The following is a 21940-nucleotide window of genomic DNA, read 5'->3' as shown; positions in this document are numbered from 1 at the left end:
GACGGATTAGTTTTTTCCACGCATCCAACTAGCGGATCTGGCTAAATAAATGGGAGCATGCTCAGTTAAAAAAATTGAATCCGTCGCTGGATTCCATCATTTGATGGATCCGGTGCCCATAGGCTTCCATTCAAGCAAACGAGGGATGGCGACGGATCCGTCGCTGTCCGTTTTTTTCGACGGACACAAAAACCATTACTGTGTCTGTTGTCTCCGGCTGCCAGACAAACAATTTACGACGGATCCGGCGAACAACGGATGAAACGTGAGGCCATCCGTTGCAATCCTTCGCTAATACAAGTCTACAAGAAAAAAACGGATCCGGCGGCATCGGTCCCCGAATTTGTTTTTTTTCAAAATTCGATGGATTGTGACTGACAGCAAAAAACTGATGTGTGAAAGGGGCTTACTGGTTTAATTATTACAGGGATAGACCTCCTCTCAGGGAGTAACAGAGAATAAATCAGGTGAATGCCGAGGGATACAAAGGGAAAGGATAACTTAAGGTGGCAGTATATATATGTCTCAATTTCACTTAGCGTGACTCGGGTGCCTGTCTCTTCACCTGGGATGGGTGGCTGCTGGCTCAGGCCGGTGTTGCGTTCTTCTGGCTTCCCCACCTAACAAGTTGATCTCTTTCTGGCAGCAGCAGGCGGTCACCAGTCTGAGCCCCTAGTCCGTTTTGCTGCGGCGCAGCACCAGGTGTGCGCTTCTCCACACACCCGACAAGGTCTGAGAGTCTTTGCTGCACCCAGCTTTATCGCTGCCACGCAGCCTGTCACTAACCACGGCTCAGCTGCATTCCTCACTGACTCCTCTCCGGCGGAAAGCCCCTCTCTTTTCCCAAGCAAACCTTCTTATACTTCTCTGGCTCCCAACATCCCCTCTACACAGGTCAAGGGTCTGTTCCATCCTCAATCTCCTTCCCCTCTGCAACAGTAGACCAGACTTCAGCAGTTCCGGACCCGATGCCCTGTCAGCACCCACAGCCCGGTCTTCTCCCCTACATTTGTTACACATCAAGTACTAAAGAGCCAGTGCATAGATTTTAAATCCATTGTAATGTATGAGTAAGTTAGATTTGACAAGCCAGTAGCGGGTGCATGGAAACCACTTTGCTTCTAAATACAGATCGTAGTAAGTATTGTAATCACTACAGTGCTATAAAAGTGCAGAGTGGAAGAGACTGGTGTTATAAAAGATAACTAAAAGGGACCATCTTAGCCATCATAACCCACAGCACAAATGGCAGTACCAAAGCATGTTTTGCATGGGTTTCCTTGGGGGGATGTCTGGAAGAGGAGCAGAAGGAGCTGGGCCAATTCACAGCCGGTGAGAAGGGTTGAGCGACCTTGACTTTTTTAGAGTCGAGATGGGTTTCGCAAAACCCGACTATCTCAAAAGTCGGGTCGAGTGAAATCGGCCGATTATGTCGTAAAATCGGGATCGACCGAAACACGAAACCCAATGCAAGTCAATGGGGCAGCATAGTCGGCAGTGAGTGGGGGCCAGGAAAACACCTAGAGTGCCCATTTTAATGGCAAAAACATCCATTCTTCTTAATGAAGCTTGTCAATCTTAATTTCCCTTAAAATAATAGTTAGGCATTGGAAATTGGGGGTCATTTGGCTAAAGTTGTTGGGGGTAGGGCTGGTTCAAGTATTTTGTGGGCCCAGGAAATCTGGACCACGTCACGGCAGTGGAGCAGGGCGAGGTAAGTATTTCAACTTTGCAAGTGCTGTGATCCTGAGCAAGCAAGGGGGGGCCCACTGTTTGGCATTGGCACTGGCACAGGGCCCCTCAAAGTACGGCGGTGTGTTTGCACGACGGGGGCGCCTCCCACCGGCAGCGACACTTGTGCGTACTATGAGGGGCCCTGTGCCAGTGATGTTGCCAAAGAGTATTCCCCCCCCCCACACCTGATGAAGGAACCTGCACCTTCATCTGCACCTTCCTCTTTGTCCCCGTGTAAGGTGGTATGGTATGCGGGAAGGGGAACCTGACTTTCAGCAGGGTCACATTCTGGCTGTGTAGCGTGCACGGGGAATGTAGCGTTCTGGGTCAATGTACCAGCAGACTCATCTATCACTGGCTGGGCAATGGGCAGGATGAGGAGGAAACACAGATATAGGCCCAAATAATAAAGTGGGCTAAATGCAGTTCAAAATTGGTAACAGGACTAACCAGGGGGCATTGCTTTGTTCAGTGGAGTACAACTGTAATGAGAGGCTGACACAGTGAGTAGGCCCAAATCAGTAAGTAGGCTAAATGCAGTTCAAAATTGGTAACAGAAGTAAACAGGCGGCACTGGTTTGTTCAGTGGAGGAGAACATCAAGGAGCAGCAGACACCGTTAGTAGGGCCAACAAAACAAGTAGGCCAAATGAGGTGTAATATTAAAAACAATTTAACAAGAGCCTGAAGATAGAATTTAGGGAGAGGCAACCTGGAGAACACCTTGGAGCGGCAGACACTGGTAGTAGGTCCCAACCCAAGTACTAGCCCCACTGCAGTTTGATTAAAAAACTATTTAACAAGAGCCTGAAGATCGAAGCTCAGGAAAGGCAACCAGGAGAACACCTTGGAGCGGCAGACACTGGTAGTAGGCCCCAACCCTAGTACTAGCCCCACTGCAGTTTGATTAAAAAACTATTTAACAAGAGCCTGAAGATCAAAGCTCAGGAAAGGCAACCAGGAGAACACCTTGGAGCGGCAGACACTGGTAGTAGGCCCCAACCCTAGTACTAGCCCCACTGCAGTTTGATTAAAAAACTATTTAACAAGAACCTGAAGATCGAAGCTCAGGAAAGGCAACCAGGAGAACACCTTGGAGCGGCAGACACTGGTAGTAGGCCCCAACCCTAGTACTAGCCCAACTGCAGTTTGATTAAAAAACTATTTAACAAGAGCCTGAAGATCGAAGCTCAGGAAAGGCTACCAGGAGAACACCTTGGAGCGGCAGACACCGTTAGTAGGCCCTACCGAAATAGTAGCCCCAATGCAGTTTTCAAATTCCTATAGGCTGAAAACCAGACAATTGACGCTCAGCTTTTTTCAGAGGAGGACAGCTGTATTGAGTGGCGCAGACAGACACAGGTAGTAGGCCTTAAACAAAAAATTGGGCTCAATGCAGTTTAAAAAAGGTTACAGGGGTACACAGGCAGCATTGGTGTGGTCAGCGGAGGACAATTTGAATTAGGGACTGCAGACAGACTTAGTAGGCTGTTCCCTGTGGACCATGCATCCACCACATTAACCCAGTGTGCCGTAATGGACACGTAACCTTCCGTGGACATGCCTACTGGTCCATGCGTCTGTTGTCAGGTGCACCTTTCTACTCTTAGATTGCCTGAGTGCATGGACAATGCGGACTTTTACATGCTGGTGGAGGGCTGGGATGGCTTTTCTCGCAAAAGTAGTGACGACTGGGTAGCTCGTACCGTGGTACAGCGTAGTCCATCTGGGCTTTATAAATATAAAATAAAGAAAAAAAGTAGGCTCTATGCACTTTCAACTAGGTTCCAGGGGTACACAGCCAGCATTGGTCTGGTCCGTGGAGGACTATTGAAAGGATGGACCGCAGACAGACTTAGTAGGCCTAACATAACAAAAGTAGGCTGTAGGCACTTTAAAATAGGTTCCAGGGGTACACGGGCAGCAGTGGTGTGGTCAGTGGAGGACAATTTCAATTATGGACCGCAGACAGACTTAGTAGGCCTAACATAACAAAAGTAGGCTGTAGGCACTTTAAAATAGGTTCCAAGGGTACACGGGCAGCAGTGGTGTGGTCAGTGGAGGACAATTTCAATTATGGACCGCAGACAGACTTAGTACGCCTACAATTAAAAAAAGGATGCTCTATGCAATTTAAAATAGGTTCCAGGGGTACACAGGCAGCATTGGTCTGGTCAGTGGAGGACTATTGGAAAGAGGGACCGCAGACAGACTTAGTAGGCCTAACATAACAAAAGTAGGCTGTAGGCACTTTAAAATAGGTTCCAGGGGTACACAGGCAGCAGTGGTGTGGTCAGTGGAGGACAATTTCAATTATGGACCGCAGACAGAGTTGGTATGCCTACAATTAAAAAAAGGATGCTCTATGCAATTTAAAATAGGTTCCAGGGGTACACAGCCAGCATTGGTCTGGTCAGTCGAGGACTATTGGAAGGATGGACCGCAGACAGACTTAGTAGGCCTAACATAACAAAAGTAGGCTGTAGGCACTTTAAAATAGGTTCCAGGGGTACACGGGCAGCAGTGGTGTGGTCAGTGGAGGACAATTTCAATTATGGACCGCAGACAGACTTAGTAGGCCTAACATAACAAAAGTAGGCTCTATGCACTTGGAATTATCTTGCAGGGGTACACAGGCAGCATTGGTGTTGTCAGCGGAGGCCGATTGTAAGGAGTGTCTGACAGTTAGTACTCCCAAAAAATAAATAGATGTTAATGTCTCGCAATACAACAAAACCCAAAAACAAAAGGGTAGCATACTTAGGTACAGGGGTGGGCTCCTCTGCTGAGTTTCAGACCTAGTAATTTGGCGCTAAGTATTTACTGGTGTAAATATAGGACACTGCCCCTGACTATTTTAAGTTGCATCATACATGTCAACACATTGGTATTGTCAGTGCCAGGCATTGAAGGATGTCAGCGCATAGACTAAACATTGGTGGAGCTGTGAGAGATAATTTTGCAAATCGTAGAGCACTGTTTGAGCTGGGGGGGGAACAGTCTTGTGGCCGGCGGTACAGGCCCAGGGTCCCTCATGTTACAACGGTGTGTCTGACGTTGGTTGTGCACCACCACCGCCAGAGACACTTTATTGTACTATGAGGGACCCAGTGGCAGTGCCGTCGACCAAAAGCGTGCACACCCACCTCTTCAGACAAACGGCACTCTCACGGGTGCTTCCGCCAAGTGGCGAGACCACGGCCCCGTGGGGAGAGTTTGGCCATTTAGGGAGGTGTAAACATGTCGTATGCTGGACAAACAGCTGCTGCAAATTACGAGATTGGAAAAGTCAGTCAGAGCAGTCCACAAGCAAGACCTTTTCATAGGAAAGCTAGGTGTCAGCCAGGTAAGGTGGGGCAAAAGAATTCGAAATCCAGTTGTGGTTCATTTTAATGAAGGTTAGATCATCAACATTTTTGGTAGCCAGACGAGTCCTTTTTTCGGTTATTGAACCTGCAGCACTGAATACTCTTTCTGATAGGACACTAGCTGCTGGGCAAGCAAGCTCCTGCAATGCATATTCTGCCAATTCTGGCCAGGTGTCTAATTTGGATGCCCAGTAATCAAATGGGAATGACGGTTGGGGGAGAACGTCGATAAGGGATGAAAAATAGTTAGTAACCATACTGGACAAATGTTGTCTCCTGTCACTTTGAATTGATGCTGCAGTACCTGTCCTGTCTGCGGTCATAGCAAAATCACTCCACAACCTGGTCAGAAAACCCCTCTGTCCAACGCCACTTCTGATTTGTGCACCTCTAACACCTCTGGCCTGCTGCCCCCTGCAGCTTGTGTGATAACGATCACCGGTGCTGTGTGCTGGGAATGCCTGAATCAAACGGTCAACAAGAGTTGATTGTTTGGTTGCTAATATTTGTTCCAGGTTCTCATGTGGCATAATATTTTGCAATTTGCCTGTATACCTAATAGGAATATACTCACCCTCGGACGCGCCCTGCTTCTTTCCGGCAGCCTTCCTTCCTAAGAATCAGCGCTTGAAGGACCTTCAGTGACGTCGCGGCTTGTGATTGGTCGCGTGAGCGGTCACATTGGCGCTCGCGCGACCAATCACAAGCCGCGACGTCATCTAAGGTCTTTCACGTGCTGATTCTAAGGAAGGAAGGCTGCCAGTTAGTACCGGGGCGCGTCAGAGGGTGAGTATAGCAATATTTTTTATTTTAATTCTTTATTTTACACTTAAATATGGATTCCAATACCGATTTCCGATATTGCAAACATATCGGAACTCGGTATCGGAATTCCGATACCAGATTCAGAAGATCGCCGACCTCATGGCCGACCCCACACAGGGGTCGGATCGGGTTTCATGAAACCCGACTTTGCCAAAAGTCGGCAACTTCTGAAAATGGCCAAACCGTTTCGCTCAACCCTAGTCATCATTTTAATAATGCGTGGGTCCCTTTTGAGGATACGTAAGGCATAATCCGCCATGTGGGCCAAAGTTCCAGTTGTCAAATCTGCGGTTGTGCTGGGTTGAGGGGCAGTTACAGGCAAATCTACGTCACTTGTGTCCCTCAAAAAACCAGAACCCGGCCTTGCCACGCCACCAATTTCCATTGGCCCCAGAGAAGCTTCCTAATTAAAAAAAATACTCATCCCCATCATCCTCCTCCTCCTGTTCACCCGCTACCTCGTCCTGTACACTGCCCTGACCAGACAATGGCTGACTGTCATCAAGGCTATCCTCTTCCTCTGCTGCAGACGCCTGCTCCTTTATGTGCGTCAAACTTTGCATCAGCAGACGCATTAGGGGGAAGCTCATGCTTATTATGGCGTTATCTACACTAACCAGCCGTGTGCATTCCTCAAAACACTGAAGGACTTGACATGTCTTGTACCTTCGACCACTGCACACCTGACAACTCCATGTCTGCCATCCAACTGCCTGCCCGTGTATGTGTATCCTCCCACAAATACATAACAGCACGCCTCTGTTCGCACAGTCTCTGAAGCATGTGCAGTGTTGAGTTCCACCTTGTTGCAACGTCGATGATTAGGCGATGCTGGGGAAGGTTTGAAGACCGCTGATAGTTCTGCATACGGCTGGAGTGTACGGGCGAACGGCGGATATGCGAGCAAAGTCTGCGCACTTTGAGGAGCAGGTCGGATAACCCCGGATAACTTTTCAGGAAGCACTGCACCACCAGGTTTAAGGTGTGAGCCAGGCAAGGAATGTGTTTCAGTTGGGAAAGGGCTATGGCAGCCATGAAATTCCTTCCGTTATCACTCACTATCTTGCCTGCCTCAAGATGTACAGTGCCCAGCCATGACTGAGTTTCGGTCTGCAAGAACTTAGACAGAACTTCCGCGGTGTGTCTGTTGTCGCCCAAACACTTCATTGCCAATACAGCCTGCTGACGCTTGCCAGTAGCTGCCCCATAATGGGACACCTGATGTGCAACAGTGGCAGCTGCGGATGGAGTGGTTGTGCGACTGCAGTCTGTGGACGAGCTCTCGCTTCTGCAGGAGGATGAGGAGGAGGAGGGGGAGCGAACGGCTACAGCCAACTGTTTCCTGGACCGTGGGCTAGGCAGAACTATCCCAATATTGCTGTCCCCTGTGGACCCTGCATCCACCACATTCACCCAGTGTGCCGTGGTGGACACGTAACGTCCCTGGCCATGCCTACTGGTCCATGCATCTGTTGTCAGGTGCACCTTTGTACTCACAGATTGCTTGAGTGCATGGACGATGCGCTCTTTAACATGCTGGTGGAGGGCTGGGATGGCTTTTCTCGAAAAGAAGTGTCGACTGGGTAGCTCGTAGCGTGGTACAGCGTAGTCCATCAGGGCTTTGAAAGCTTCGCTTTCAACTAACCGGTAGGGCATCATCTCTAACGAGATTAGTCTAGCAATGTGGGCCTTCAAACCCTGTGTACGCGGATGCGAGGATGTGTACTTCCTTTTTCTAACGAGAGTCTCATGTAGGGTGAGCTGGACTGGAGAGCTGGAGATCTTGGAACTAGCGGGGGTGCCGGTGGACATGGCAGACTGAGAGACGGTTGGAGACGGTATTCTTGCCTGTGCCCTACATGCAGTGTTTCCTACTACGAAACTGGTGATTCCATGACTGATTTGGCCTGGCAACGAAACCTGCACAGATAATGCAGGTGGTGCGGGAAATGCTGGCCTTACAGTGACGGTAGGGATGTAGCGTTGCTGACTAGCTTCATTGGCCGAGGGTGCTACAACCTTAAGGGACGTTTGGTAGTTAGTCCAGGCTTGCAAATGCATGGTGGTTAAATGTCTATGCATGCAACTTGTATTTAGACTTTTCAGATTCTGACCTCTGCTTAAGGTAGTTGAACATTTTTTGACAGATGACTTTGCGCTGATCATTTGGATGTTGTTTAAAAAAATGCCAGACTGCACTCTTTCTACCATCGGATACCTTTTCAGGCATTGCAGACTGAGCTTCTTTAACCGGGTGGCCATACTGTCCTCCAACTGGTTTTGGCTTTGCCACCCGTTTTGGGCCAGATACGGGCCCGTCAGATGGAACCTGTTGCGATGTTGATGCCTGCTCCGGCCCCTCCTCCTCCGCTTCAGAACTACTGCCGCCTGCACCCTGTTCCCCCAATGGCTGCCAATCGGGGTCAACAACTGGGTCATCTATGACCTCCTCTTCTATCTTGTGTGCAACTTTGTCTGTGTCACCGTGTAAGCCGGTGGTATAGCGTTTGTGACGGGGCACCATAGTCTCATCAGGGTCTGATTCTGGATCAGTACACTGCGAGGGCAATGTTCTGGTCTGAGTTAAAGGAACAGCATAGTAATCTGGCTGTGGCTGTGCATCTGTGCACTCCATGTCCGATTCAACTTCTAATGGGCATGGCCTGTTAACTGTTTCACTTTCTAACTCAGGAACGGTATGTGTAAAAGAGCTCCATGGAGTAACCCGTTGTGTCGCCTGACGCATCCTTCTCTGTTGTTGTTTTTGCTGAAGAGGACAAGGAAGCGACTTGTCCCTGACCGTGAACATCCACTAACAACGCGCTGCTTTTACATTTACCAGTTTCAGAAGAGGAGGCAAAAGAGCTAGAGGCTGAGTCAGCAAGGAAAGCCAAAACTTGCTCTTGCTGCTCCGGCTTTAAAAGCGGTTTTCCTACTCCCAGAAAAGGGAGCGTTCGAGGCCTTGTGTAGCCAGACGACGAACCTGGCTCCACAACTCGAGACTTAGGTGCTATATTGCTTTTCCCACGACCACCTGATGCTCCACCACCACTACCATCATTACCAGCTGGCAATGACCGCCCACGGCCACGACCTCTTCCACCAGACTCCCTCATTGTTTGCAAAATGTAACCAAAGTAACGGTATTTGTTACTGTAAAACAACTTACAAGGTGAACTAAAACTTCTGTTGGATTTATACAGTTAGGTCCATATATATTTGGACAGAGACAAAATTTTTCTAATTTTGGTTATAGACATTACCACAATGAATTTTAAAGAAAACAATTCAGATGCAGTTGAAGTTCAGACTTTCAGCTTCCATTTGAGGGTATCCACATTAAAATTGGATGAAGGGTTTAGGAGTTTCAGCTCCTTAACATGTGCCACCCTGTTTTTAAAGGGACCAAAAGTAATTGGACAGATTCAATAATTGTAAATAAAATGTTCATTTTTAGTACTTGGTTGAAAACCCTTTGTTGGCAATGACTGCCTTAAGTCTTGAACTCATGGACATCACCAGTCGCTGTGTTTCCTCCTTTTTGATGCTCGGCCAGGCCTTCACTGTGGTGGTTTTCAGTTGCTGTTTGTTTGTGGGCCTTTCTGTCTGAAATTTAGTCTTTAACAAGTGAAATGCTGCTCAATTGGGTTGAGATCAGGTGACTGACTTGGCCATTCAAGAATATTACACTTCTTTGCTTTAATAAACTCCTGGGTTGCTTTGGCTTTATGTTTTGGTTCATTGTCCATCTGTAGTATGAAACGACGACCAATCAGTATTGCTGCATTTGGCTGGATCTGAGCACACAGTATGGCTCTGAATACCTCAGAATTCATTCAGCTGCTTCCGTCCTGTGTCACATCATCAATAAACACTAGTGACCCAGTGCCACTGGCAGCCATGCATGCCCAAGCCATCACACTGCCTCCGCCGTGTTTTACAGATGATGTGGTATGCTTTGGATCATGAGCTGTACCACGCCTTCGCCATACTTTTCTCTTTCCATCATTCTGGTAGAGGTTGATCTTGGTTTCATCTGTCCAAAGAATGTTCTTCCAGAACTGTGCTGGCTTTTTTAGATGTTTTTAGCAAAGTCCAGTCTCGCCTTTTTATTCTTGAGGCTTATGAGTGGCTTGCACCGTGCAGTGAACCCTCCGTATTTACTTTCATGCAGTCTTGTCTTTATGGTAGATTTGGATATTGATACACCGACCTCCTGGAGAGTGTTGTTCACCTGGTTGGCTGTTGTGAAGGGGTTTCTCTTCACCATGGAGATTATTCTGTGAGCATCCCCCACTATTGTCTTCCGTGGGCGCTCAGGTCTTTTTACATTGATGAGTTCACCAGTGCTTTCTTTCTTTCTCAGGATGTACCAAACTGTAGATTTTGCCACTCCTAATATTGTAGCAATTTCTCGGATGGGTTTTTTCTGTTTTCGCAGCTTAAGAATGGCTTGTTTCACTTGCATGGAGAGCTCCTTTGACCGCATGTTTACTTCACAGCAAAACCTTCCAAATGCAAGCACCACACCTCAAATCAACTCCAGGCCTTTTATCTGCTTAACTGAGAATGACATAACGAAGGGATTGCCCACACCTGTCCATGAAATAGCCTTGGAGTCAATTGTCCAATTACTTTTGGTCCCTTTAAAAACAGGGTGGCACATGTTAAGGAGCTGAAACTCCTAAACCCTTCATCCAATTTTAACGTGGATACCTTCAAATGAAAGCTGAAAGCCTGAACTTCAACTGCATCTGAATTGTTTTGTTTAAAATTCATTGTGGGTAATGTCTGTAACCAAAATGAGAAAAATGTTGTCTCTGTCCAAATATATATGGACCTAACTGTATATCCCTTTATAGGTGTGTGAGACTGCAAGGAAAATCAGGCACAATGTTACACACTTTGTTTTCTGTGGCACAAAATGAGAGAGATGCCACACACGCAGGACTGTCACTCAAGCACAAATGGCAATATTAATCTCCCACTAATTTTTTTTTAAGGGAGAATTAAAAACCCCCCAAAAAATACAACAGTATTATAGACACTAGGCTTTCTGTGCCCCAAAATTTGAGAGAGATGGCACACACAGGACTGGCACTCAAGCAGAAATGCCAATATTAATCTCCCACTATTTTTTGGTTTCTGGGAGAATTATCAAGAAATCAGGCCCAGTATTACACACTAGGCTTTCTGTGCCCCAAAATTTGAGAGAGTTGGCACACACAGGACTGGCACTCAAGCAGAAATGCCAATATTAATCTCCCACTATTTTTTTTTGTTTCTGGGAGAATTATCAAGAAATCAGGCCCAGTATTACACACTAGGCTTTCTGTGCCCCAAAATTTGAGAGAGATGGCACACACAGGACTGGCACTCAAGCAGAAATGCCAATCTTAATCTCCCACTATTTTTTTGTTTCTGGGAGAAGTGTCAAGAAATCAGGCCCAGTATTACACACTAGGCTTTCTGTGCCCCAAAATTTGAGAGAGATGGCACACACAGGACTGGCAATCAAGCAGAAATGCCAATCTTAATCTCCCACTATTTTTTTTTTAGGGAGAATTAAAAAACAACAACAAAAAAACAGTATTATAGACACTAGGCTTTCTGTGCCCCACAATTTGAGAGAGATGGCACACACGACTGGCACTCAAGCACAAATGCCAATATTAATCTCCCACAATTTTTTTTTTCAGGGAGAATTTTAAAAAAAAAAAACAGTATTAGACACTAGGCTTTCTGTGCCCCAAAATTTGAGAGAGATGGCACACACAGGACTGGCACACAAGCAGAAATGCCAATCTTAATCTCCTACTATTTTTTTGTTTCTGGGAGAATTGTCAAGAAATCAGGCCCAGTATTACACACTAGCCTTTCTGTGCCCCAAAATTTGAGAGAGATGGCACACACGACTGGCACTCAAGCACAAATGCCAATATTAATCTCCCACTATTTATTTTTTTTCAGGGAGAATTAAAAAAACAAACAAAAAAAAGGAACTGTCCTACAATTACTATCTCCCTGCAGTAATCTGAGCAAGGTATGGCAGGCAGCAATAACAAGGAGTGGACTGCTGCACAAATTAAATCAAAAGTGTGGACAAACAAACAAGATAGCTGTGCAGAAAGGAAGGAACAACAGGATATGTGATTTGAAAAAAGCAGTTGGTTTGCACAGCGGCGTACAAACAGTAATGCAGCTATCAGGGAGCCTTCTAGGGCAGTCCAATGAGCTACAGCGCTGAGGAAAAAAAATGTAGCCTCCACTGTCCCTACAAACAAAAGGTGGTGTTGGACAGTGGAAATCGCTACAGCACAAGCAGTTTCGGGGTTAATGGACCCTGCCTAACGCTATCCCTGCTTCTGACAAAGCGGCAGCAACCTCTCCCTATGCTCAGATCAGCAGCAGTAAGATGGCGGTCGGCGGGAACGCCCTTTTATAGCCCCTGTGACGCCGCAGACAGCAAGCCAATCACTGCAATGCCCTTCTCTAAGATGGTGGGGACCAGGACCTATGTCATCACGCTGCCCACACTCTGCGTCCACCTTCATTGGCTGAGAAATGGTGCTTTTCGCGTCATTGAAACGCGACTTTGGCGCGAAAGTCGCGTACCACATGGCTGACCCCACACAGGGATCGGGTCGGGTTTCATGAAACCCGACTTTGCCAAAAGTCGGCGACTTATGAAAATGAACGACCCGTTTCGCTCAACCCTAAGGGTGAGCGGAAAGGCAGAAGTGATGCTGCAGCGCAGACAAGTGAACAGCAGCAGGGTGGGAACTCCGAAAATAAGCACATACTGCTCACACTTTCATAGTAACATAGTTAGTAAGGCCGAAAAAAGACATTTGTCCATCCAGTTCAGCCTATATTCCATCATAATAAATCCCCAGATCTACATCCTTCTACAGAACCTAATAATTGTATGTTACAATATTGTTCTGCTCCAGGAAGACATCCAGGCCTCTCTTGAACCCCTCGACTGAGTTCGCCATCACCACCTCCTCAGGCAAGCAATTCCAGATTCTCACTGCCCTAACAGTAAAGAATCCTCTTCAATGTTGATGGAAAAACCTTCTCTCCTCCAGACGCAAAGAATGCCCCCTTGTGCCCGTCACCTTCCTTGGTATAAACAGATCCTCAGCGAGATATTTGTATTGTCCCCTTATATACTTATACATGGTTATTAGATCGCCCCTCAGTCGTCTTTTTTCTAGACTAAATAATCCTAATTTCGCTAATCTATCTGGGTATTGTAGTTCTCCCATCCCCTTTATTAATTTTGTTGCCCTCCTTTGTACTCTCTCTAGTTCCATTATATCCTTCCTGAGCACCAGTGCCCAAAACTGGACACAGTACTCCATGTGCGGTCTAACTAGGGATTTTTACAGAGGCAGTATAATGCTCTCATCATGTGCATCCAGACCTCTTTTAATGCACCCCATGATCCTGTTTGCCTTGGCAGCTGCTGCCTGGCACTGGCTGCTCCAGGTAAGTTTATCATTAACTAGGATCCCCAAGTCCTTCTCCCTGTCAGATTTACCCAGTGGTTTCCCGTTCAGTGTGTAATGGTGATATTGATTCCTTCTTCCCATGTGTATAACCTTACATTTATCATTGTTAAACCTCATCTGCTACCTTTCAGCCCAAGTTTCCAACTTATCCAGATCCATCTGTAGCAGAATACTATCTTCTCTTGTATTTACTGCTTTACATAGTTTTGTATCATCTGCAAATATCGATATTTTACTGTGTAAACCTTCTACCAGATCATTAATGAATATGTTGAAGAGAACAGGTCCCAATACCGACCCCTGCGGTACCCCACTGGTCACAGCGACCCAGTTAGAGACTATACCATTTATAACCACGCTCTGCTTTCTATCATTAAGCCAGTTACTAACCCATTTACACACATTTTCCCCCAGACCAAGCATTCTTATTTTGTGTACCAACCTCTTGTGTGGCACGGTATCAAACGCTTTGGAAAAATCGAGATATACCACGTCCAATGACTCACCGTGGTCCAGCCTATAGCTTACCTCTTCATAAAAACTGATTAGATTGGTTTGACAGGAGCGATTTCGCATAAACCCATGTTGATATGGAGTTAAACAGTTATTCTCATTGAGATAATCCAGAATAACATCCCTCAGAAACCCTTCAAATATTTTACCAACAATAGAGGTTAGACTTACTGGCCTATAATTTCCAGGTTCACTTTAAGAGCCCTTTTTGAATATTGACACCACATTTGCTATGCGCCAGTCCTGCGGAACAGACCCCGTCGCTATAGAGTCCCTAAAAATAAGAAATAATGGTTTATCTATTACAATACTTAGTTCTCTTAGTACTCGTGGGTGTATGCCATCCGGACCCGGAGATTTATCTATTTTAATCTTATTTACTAGGTTTCGCACCTCTTCTTGGGTTAGATTGGTGACCCTTAATATAGGGTTTTCATTGTTTCTTGGGATTTCACCTAGCATTTCATTTTCCACCGTGAATACCGTGGAGAAGAAGGTGTTTAATATGTTAGCTTTTTCCTTGTCATCTACAACCATTCTTTCCTCACTATTTTTTAAGGGGCCTACATTTTCAGTTTTTATTCTTTTACTATTGATATAGTAAAAAATCTACCTCCCTGTATTTAACGAAACCAATTCAAGATACAAAATTACAATTATATGCTATTCTCACTCCCAAGACAGAGAGGGCCTTAACCTGGACTAAAGCCAAATTTTATAGACAGGCCAATAAACCCAATAAGATGCTGGCTTGTAAGCTTAGAATGAGATAGAAAAATATTTAGAATTGAGAGTCCTCAGTGGTTGATACCTTTTAATGGCTAACTGAAAAGATGGTAACAAATTGCAAGCTTTCGAGACTACACAGGTCTCTTCATCAGGCAAAGACTAAAACAAATTCTGAAGAATCTCATATTTATGCACAACATAGCACAGAGAAAAAAAGGGGGAGGGAACCATGGATAAGACAGGTGACATGAAGCAGAATTACTATGAATGATACACAGTTCTGTCCATAAATATTGGGCCAGCTCTTAGATAAGGAATGTATTATTGTCCTCTGATTAGGGACTCTGTTGTGATGACCCCTCATAGTCTGAGGGGCAAGTTCCTTAGTTGATGTAAACAGACATAAATCCGTGTGACACATTCATTCCTGCAGTGTGAGTGTCAAAGGTCGTCATCAGTTTATATTCCCAGACTCTTCTGTCTCTCTGAGATTTGAAGCTACCTTTTAACACAAGTAATTTCGTGTCCATAATGTTATGATTTGGGAGACAAAAATGTATTGCCACAGGTAGATCCATTCTTTTTTCTCTTATTGTATGGAGATGAGAGTTCATCCTTGTTCTCAGTTTCTGCCCTGTCTCCCCCACACACAGACCCCCAGTTGGACATTTAGTACAAAAAATTAGGTACACCACATTAGAAGTGACGCAGCTGAAAGTACCTGGTATCTTGTAGTCCTGATGTGAATTGGGGATCTTTATCTTGTCCGTGGTCATTATAAATGGACAGGTTTTACATTTTTTCTGATTGCAAGGAAAGATACCTGCAGCTGTTGGAGAGGACAGGGAGCTCTTTACAATGATGCTTCTTAGATTTGGGGGCTGCCTAAAACACAGTAGTGAGGGGTCTGGAAAAATGGATTGTAATCGGGCATCTTTTTGTAGTAAAGGTTGTAATTTCCATGCAGCTCCCCTTAGCACCTCCAGATTTGGATTGTAGGTAGCTCCTAGAGGTACCCGGTTATTTTCTTCTTTGGCTTTATAATGTAGCAGGTGATTCCTTGATATTCTCATGGCTCTTGTAATCTGGTTTTCAATTGTCCTTGGATGGTAGCCCTGATTCAAAAAGGTCTTTCTGAGGTGACCAAGGTGTTCATCCCTATCCATTGGGATGGAACATATACGATTGTATCTGATGGCTTGGCTGTGGACAATGGAGTTTTATGTGTTTTGGATGGAAATTGTCCCATTTAAGGTATGCTGGATGGTCGATTGGCTTCTGATACAGGGATGTCTCTATTTTATTGTTCTGCAGCTTAATGATGGTGTCCAAAAAGTTAATTTCAGTGCAGGAGTAGTTGAGTGTCAAGTTGATGGTACGATTAAATTGATTAAACTGTTCATGGAACGTCTTTAGCTGTGGCTCAGACTCCGTCCAGATATACCGTCCAACATACCTTAAATGGGACAGTTTCCATCCAACACATCCTGACTAGTTTCTCCATACAGGAGGCATGTTGCAGCTGTCATCACCAAAGGCTGTTGTGCAAAGGATTAAATGCATTGCACTAAGGGTGCTCAAAAATTTTTTCCTGTGTCATTTCTTATTATTGGACATAACTTAATTTTCGGACATCTATGGTTTGATTTATTTGCCTTAATTGGATGGGTTATTACCGACATCTGGTGAGAATATCATGTCAATAGCACCTTTAGAAATATATTTACTTAGAAAATTTGTGATGTGTTCAGTACTTGTATCACCCCTTGACCCCTTGAACCTGTTAAAAGTTTTAATTATTGGATTTCCATATATAATATTTCACAGAGACAATATAAGCTATAGTTGATATATATATATATATATATTATATATATATATGTATATATATATATATATATATATATATATATATATATATTATATTGTTATATTGTTGCTAAATATATAAGCTACATTCACCGGCACCTAAAATACGGTTCGTGCTTGGGTACAGACCATGTATTATAAATGTTTGAATTTTCTTATGCTAGGTCTATATATTTTCTTATATGTAGTCACAGGTATTTTTCTATATGAAAAAAATATCTCTTAGCATGCATCTCAAACATAATCTGACATTTTACATTGAGCAGAGGACAACCTGACTGAATCTGTGGTAAATTAGTATGAGGTAATATCCTAAACGCTCACATTTTGTTTCCTCCCCTGTGTCTGATAACTTACTGCATGAACTGATAGTGAACAAGACCACACTCATTAAGCTACTCACTTTTGATTGCAGCAGGAGAAGCTGATGGGCTCTGAGCCACTGGACCCTGTGTTTCCTCTATTACTTCATCTTTTAGAATTTTATCTTTTTTCTGGCCAGGAGTTGCAGATGTTCCCATAGGCTTTTCTCTGCCAACTACAGAGAAAAAGAAACACTTAATGGGCACAACTACAGGAGACCATTTTTTCATTCTGCATCTGGTATCTGATAAAAAAAAAATATTTACGGAAAATCTAGGGCAGTTGACACGTTACGTTACCTGTTTTTCTTCTATTTTTTTCTGTATTAATTATATTAGCCCAACAGCAGAGAATGTAAGGCATGTCTTCTGTACTTTGCATGGTCCATTTCAGTACAGTTTTGGGCAAATAATTGAAAATGTTTATTAGCATACTATGTAAACTGAAGTGCAAAAGGATAACACTGTTTTGAACTTTTGACTTTTAGGCTCCATATTTCACCATCCGCTACTGCTTCGAACATGAGACTACCATAATTTCGTAGACAATCATCTTGGCTATCTCATACATAAATTTCACTTGCAGCTATTTAGCATATGATTAGTTATACAGATTCTTGTCCTGTCACTGCATTGTTACTGTTTTGCTCTTGGTGGTGAAAAAATCTTTTTCTTCCTGTATACTACGATACACAACCGGTCCTCACATTCCCTAATAGCTCAGTGTTGCCATTAGATTGATTCCCAAGTCAAAGGTCACTGGTTCAAATTGAGGAGCTGCCATGAAAAAGATTTCCCAAGAAAAGAGAAACAGAATCATCCAGCTCATCCCTAGAGGCATCTCAATCAAGAAAATTGCTAAACTGCATCATGGCAGTGCCAGGACAGTTGGAGGAATATGATATGAAGTCTCTCCATCCATTAAAAAGCCAAGAAGTGGACGTCCCAGGCAAAATATCGGAGTCAACAAGTCAGCTCATCACAAGGTCTATCAGTTCTGACCAGACAAACATGGCAGTTTATGTGGCTCATATGTATCCTAATAGTGAGATCACAGATGTCCATACAAGCAGCATGTGTCGCACATTGCGAAAGTCTTAAATGATGGTGGGAAAAAAGGTGAAGAAGCCTCAACTTTAACATCATAGTAAGAAACATCTGCGTTAGTTTTCAAAAAGAGTGGACAGTATAAGTTTGGAAATGAGTTATTTGGAGCGATGAGACAAAAGGCAATAGATTAGGCTCTGATGAGTGCAAATGGGTCTGGACAAAACAAGGGGAAAAGGGGCTAATGGATCGAGAACTTGAATAAATTGTCAAATTCGGTGGATGAATCCTGTTGATAAGGGGCTGTTTCACAGCCAAAGGCGTTCGATACTTGACCAGATACAGTTGTGTGAAAAAGTGTATGAACCCTTCCTGATTTCTTATTCTTTTGCATGTTGTATTAGACAAAGATAACACAAGCAAACAGAAAATGCAGTTTTAAAATGAAGATCTTAATCATTAAGAAAAAAAGAAATCCAAACCTACAGGGCCCTGTGTGAAAAAAGGGATCCCCCCATAAAAACATATGATACCTCAAACCAGTCCAAAAATATGAACTCTAATATAGCTCTGGCAAAAATTAAGAGACCACCACATCAAAACCCTGTAATGGGCAGCCCAATTTGCCAGCCTGAACCCCGTTGAAAACCTCAGGAATGTAAGCAAGAGGATGATGGATAGTCACAAGCCATCAAACTAAGAAGAACTGCTTACTTTTTTGTGCCAGAAGCAGTGTGAAAGATTGGTGGAAAGCATGCCAAGACGCATGAAAGCTGTGATTAAAAATCATGGTTATTCCACAAAATATTGATTTCTGAACTCTTCCGGAGTTAAAACATTAGTATTGCTGTTTCTAAATGATTATGAACTTGTTTTCTTTGCATTATTTGAGGTCTGGAATCCCTGTTTGTTTTTTTTAATTTTGACCATTTCTCCTTTTCAGAAAAAAATAAAAAATTTATTGCTTGGAAATTCGGAGACATGTCAGAATTTTATAGAATAAATGAACAATTTACATTTTACTCAAAAATATACCTTTAAAGAGAAAAATCAGACAAACTGAACATTTTGCATTGGTCTCTTAATTTTTGTAAGAGCTGTATAGTACTTCTGACCTTTGCACTGTACCTGAAAAGTAGTTTTTGACCACATATGGGGTATCGGTGTACTCATGAGATATTGCACAACAATTTTGGGGGTTCTATTTTGTCCTGTTACCCTAGTGAAAAGTAAAAAAAATTGGGGGCTAAAACAACATTTTTGTGGAAAAAAATTTGATTTTTTTATTTTCATGGCTGCACATTATAAACTTTTGTGAAACACTTGGGGTTAGCATTCCAAAACATTACTCCTTCCTTTCAGATGCCTGTTGTGCGTCCAGCCAGTAGTTTTCCCAACATATGAGGTATCAGCATACTCAGGATGAATTGAATAATAAATAATATGGTGAAATATCTCCTTTTATCCTTGTGAAAATGCTAAATTCTGGGCTGAAAATAATTTTTGTGGGAAAAATTAGATTTTTTTTATTCTCATGGTCCAAAATTATAAACTTCTCTGAAGCACCTGGAGGTTCAAAGTGCTCACCAAATATCCAGATATGTTCCCTGAGGGGTCTAGTTTCCAAAATGATGTCATTTGTGAGTTGTTTGCATGTTTAGGTACATCAGGGGCTCTCCAAATGCCACATGGCATCTGATAATGATTCCAACAAATGTTACATTCAAAAAGTCAAATGGTACACCTTCTCTTCCAAGCTCTGTCATGTGCCCAAACAGTGGTTTACCCCCTCATATCTGGTATCGGTATTCTCAGGAAAAATTGCACAACAAATTTTGTGGTCCATTTTTTTCTTTTACCCTTGTAAAAATAAAATAAATTGGGTCTAAAGTAAAATTTTTGTGAAAAAGTAAAATGTTAATTTTTTTTTCTTTCACATTCTAAAAATTCCTATGAAGCACCTGGCGGGTTAATAAACTTCTTGAATGTGGTTTTGAGAACCTTGAGGGGTGCAGTTTTTAGAATGGTGTCACTTTTGCATATTTTCTGTGATATAAGCCCCTGAAAGTTATTTCACATAATGTGGTCCCTAAAAAAATGGTTTTGTAAATTTTGTTGGAAAAATGAGAAATCTCTGGTCAACTTTTAACCCTTATAATTTCCTAACCAAAAAAACATGTTTCAAAAATTGTGCTGATGTAAAGAAGACATGTGGTAAATGTTATTTATTAACTATTTTGTGTGACAGAACACTCTAATTTAAGGGCATCAAAATTAAATGTTTGAAAATATCAAAATACTTAAATTTTTTGCCAAATTTTCGTTTTTCTCACAAAATAAATGTAAGTCATATTGAAGACATTTTAACACTACCATAAAGTACAATATGTCACAAAAAACAATCTCATAATCAGTGGGATAAGTTGAAGCATTCCAGAGTTATTACTACATAAAGTGACAATGGTCAGAATTGTAAAATTCGGCCTGATCATGAATGTGAAAACAGGCTTGGGGTGTAAAGGGGTTAAACAAAAATGGAATGTAACACAAAATGCTATGTTGTTAAGTAGGTACATGTAGGTTCCCAACCTCCAATAGTAAACTACTAGAAACAAAAAACTTACCAGCACCTCCTAACAGAATAAAGCAGGTTTAATTAGATGCAAGCTGCTTTGACTGCATAATAAGCAAATAATGAATACTATTGTATACTATACATAATTGAACTAATAAAAGACTTGTAAAACCTTAAAAAATAAATAAAAAGGTTAAGTTATCCCTCCACCTTATACAAAAATGCAACATAACCCCAAAATGCAGCAATGCTACATGCAGTACAGAGCAAAAGTTTGGACACACCTTCTCATTTAAAGATTTTTCTGTATTTTCATGACTATGAAAATTGTACATTCACATTGAAGGCATCAAAACTATGAATTAACACATGTGGTATTATATTCTTAACAAAAAAGTGTGAAACATCTGAAATTATGTCTTATATTCTAGGTTCTTCAAAGTAGCCACCTTTTGCTTTGATGACTGCTTTGCATACTCTTGGCATTCTCTTGATGAGCTTCAAGAGGTAGTCAACAGGAAGGGTTTTCACTTCACAGGTGTGCCCTGTCAGGTATAATAAGTGGGATTTCTTGCCTTATAAATAGGGTTGGGACAATCAGTTGTGTTGTGCAGAAGTCTGGTGGATGCACAGCTGATAGTCCTACTGAATAGACTGTTAGAATTTGTATTATAGCAAGAAAAAAGCAGCTAAGTAAATAAAAACGAGTAGTCATCATTACTTTAAGACATGAAGGTCAGTCAGTCCGAAAAATTGGGAAAACTTTGAAAGTATCCCCAAGTGCAGTGGCAAAAACCATCAAGCGCTACAAAGAAACTGGCTCACATGAGGACCGCCCCAGGAAAGGAAGAGCAAGAGTCACCTCTGCTTCTGAAGATAAGTTTATCCGAGTCACCAGCCTCAGAAATCGCAGGTTAACAGCAGCTCAGATTAGAGACCAGGTCAATGCCACACAGAGTTCTAGCAGCAGATACATCTCTACAACAACTGTTAAGAGGAGACTTTGTGCAGCAGGCCTTCATGGTAAAATAGCTGCTAGGAAACCACTGCTAAGGACAGGCAACAAGCAGAAGAGACTTGTTTGGGCTAAAGAACACAAGGAATGGACATTAGGCCAGTGGAAATCTGTGGTTTGGTCTGATGAGTCCAAATTTGAGATCTTTGATTCCAACCACCGTATCTTTGTGCGACGCAGAAAAGGTGAACGGATGCACTCTACATGCCTGGTTCCGACAGTGAAACATGGAAGAGGAGGTGTGATGGTGTGGTGGGGGTTTGCTGGTGACACTGTTGGAGATTTATTCAAAATTGAAGGCATACTGAACCAACATGGCTACCACAGCATCTTGCAGCGGCATGCTATTCCATCCGGTTTGCGTTTAGTTGGACCATCATTTATTTT

General features: G+C 43.2%; 1 protein-coding gene across 1 annotated transcript in view; it reads right to left on the bottom strand.

Annotated features, from left to right (window-relative positions):
- Positions 1–21940, bottom strand: part of RP1 (RP1 axonemal microtubule associated) — a 367563-nt gene that overhangs the window by 138219 nt on the left and 207404 nt on the right. Inside the window, exon 17 of the mRNA XM_069732327.1 lies at positions 16958–17092. Coding sequence (XP_069588428.1) covers positions 16958–17092 — 135 coding nt within the window. The remainder of the gene's footprint in view (positions 1–16957; positions 17093–21940) is intronic.

The sequence above is a fragment of the Ranitomeya imitator genome, chromosome 6 (genome assembly GCF_032444005.1).
Source record: "Ranitomeya imitator isolate aRanImi1 chromosome 6, aRanImi1.pri, whole genome shotgun sequence".
NCBI classification, from domain to species: Eukaryota; Metazoa; Chordata; class Amphibia; order Anura; family Dendrobatidae; genus Ranitomeya; species Ranitomeya imitator.
Note: the sequence above shows the minus strand (reverse complement) of the source record. Positions and strands in the feature narration are given on the sequence as shown.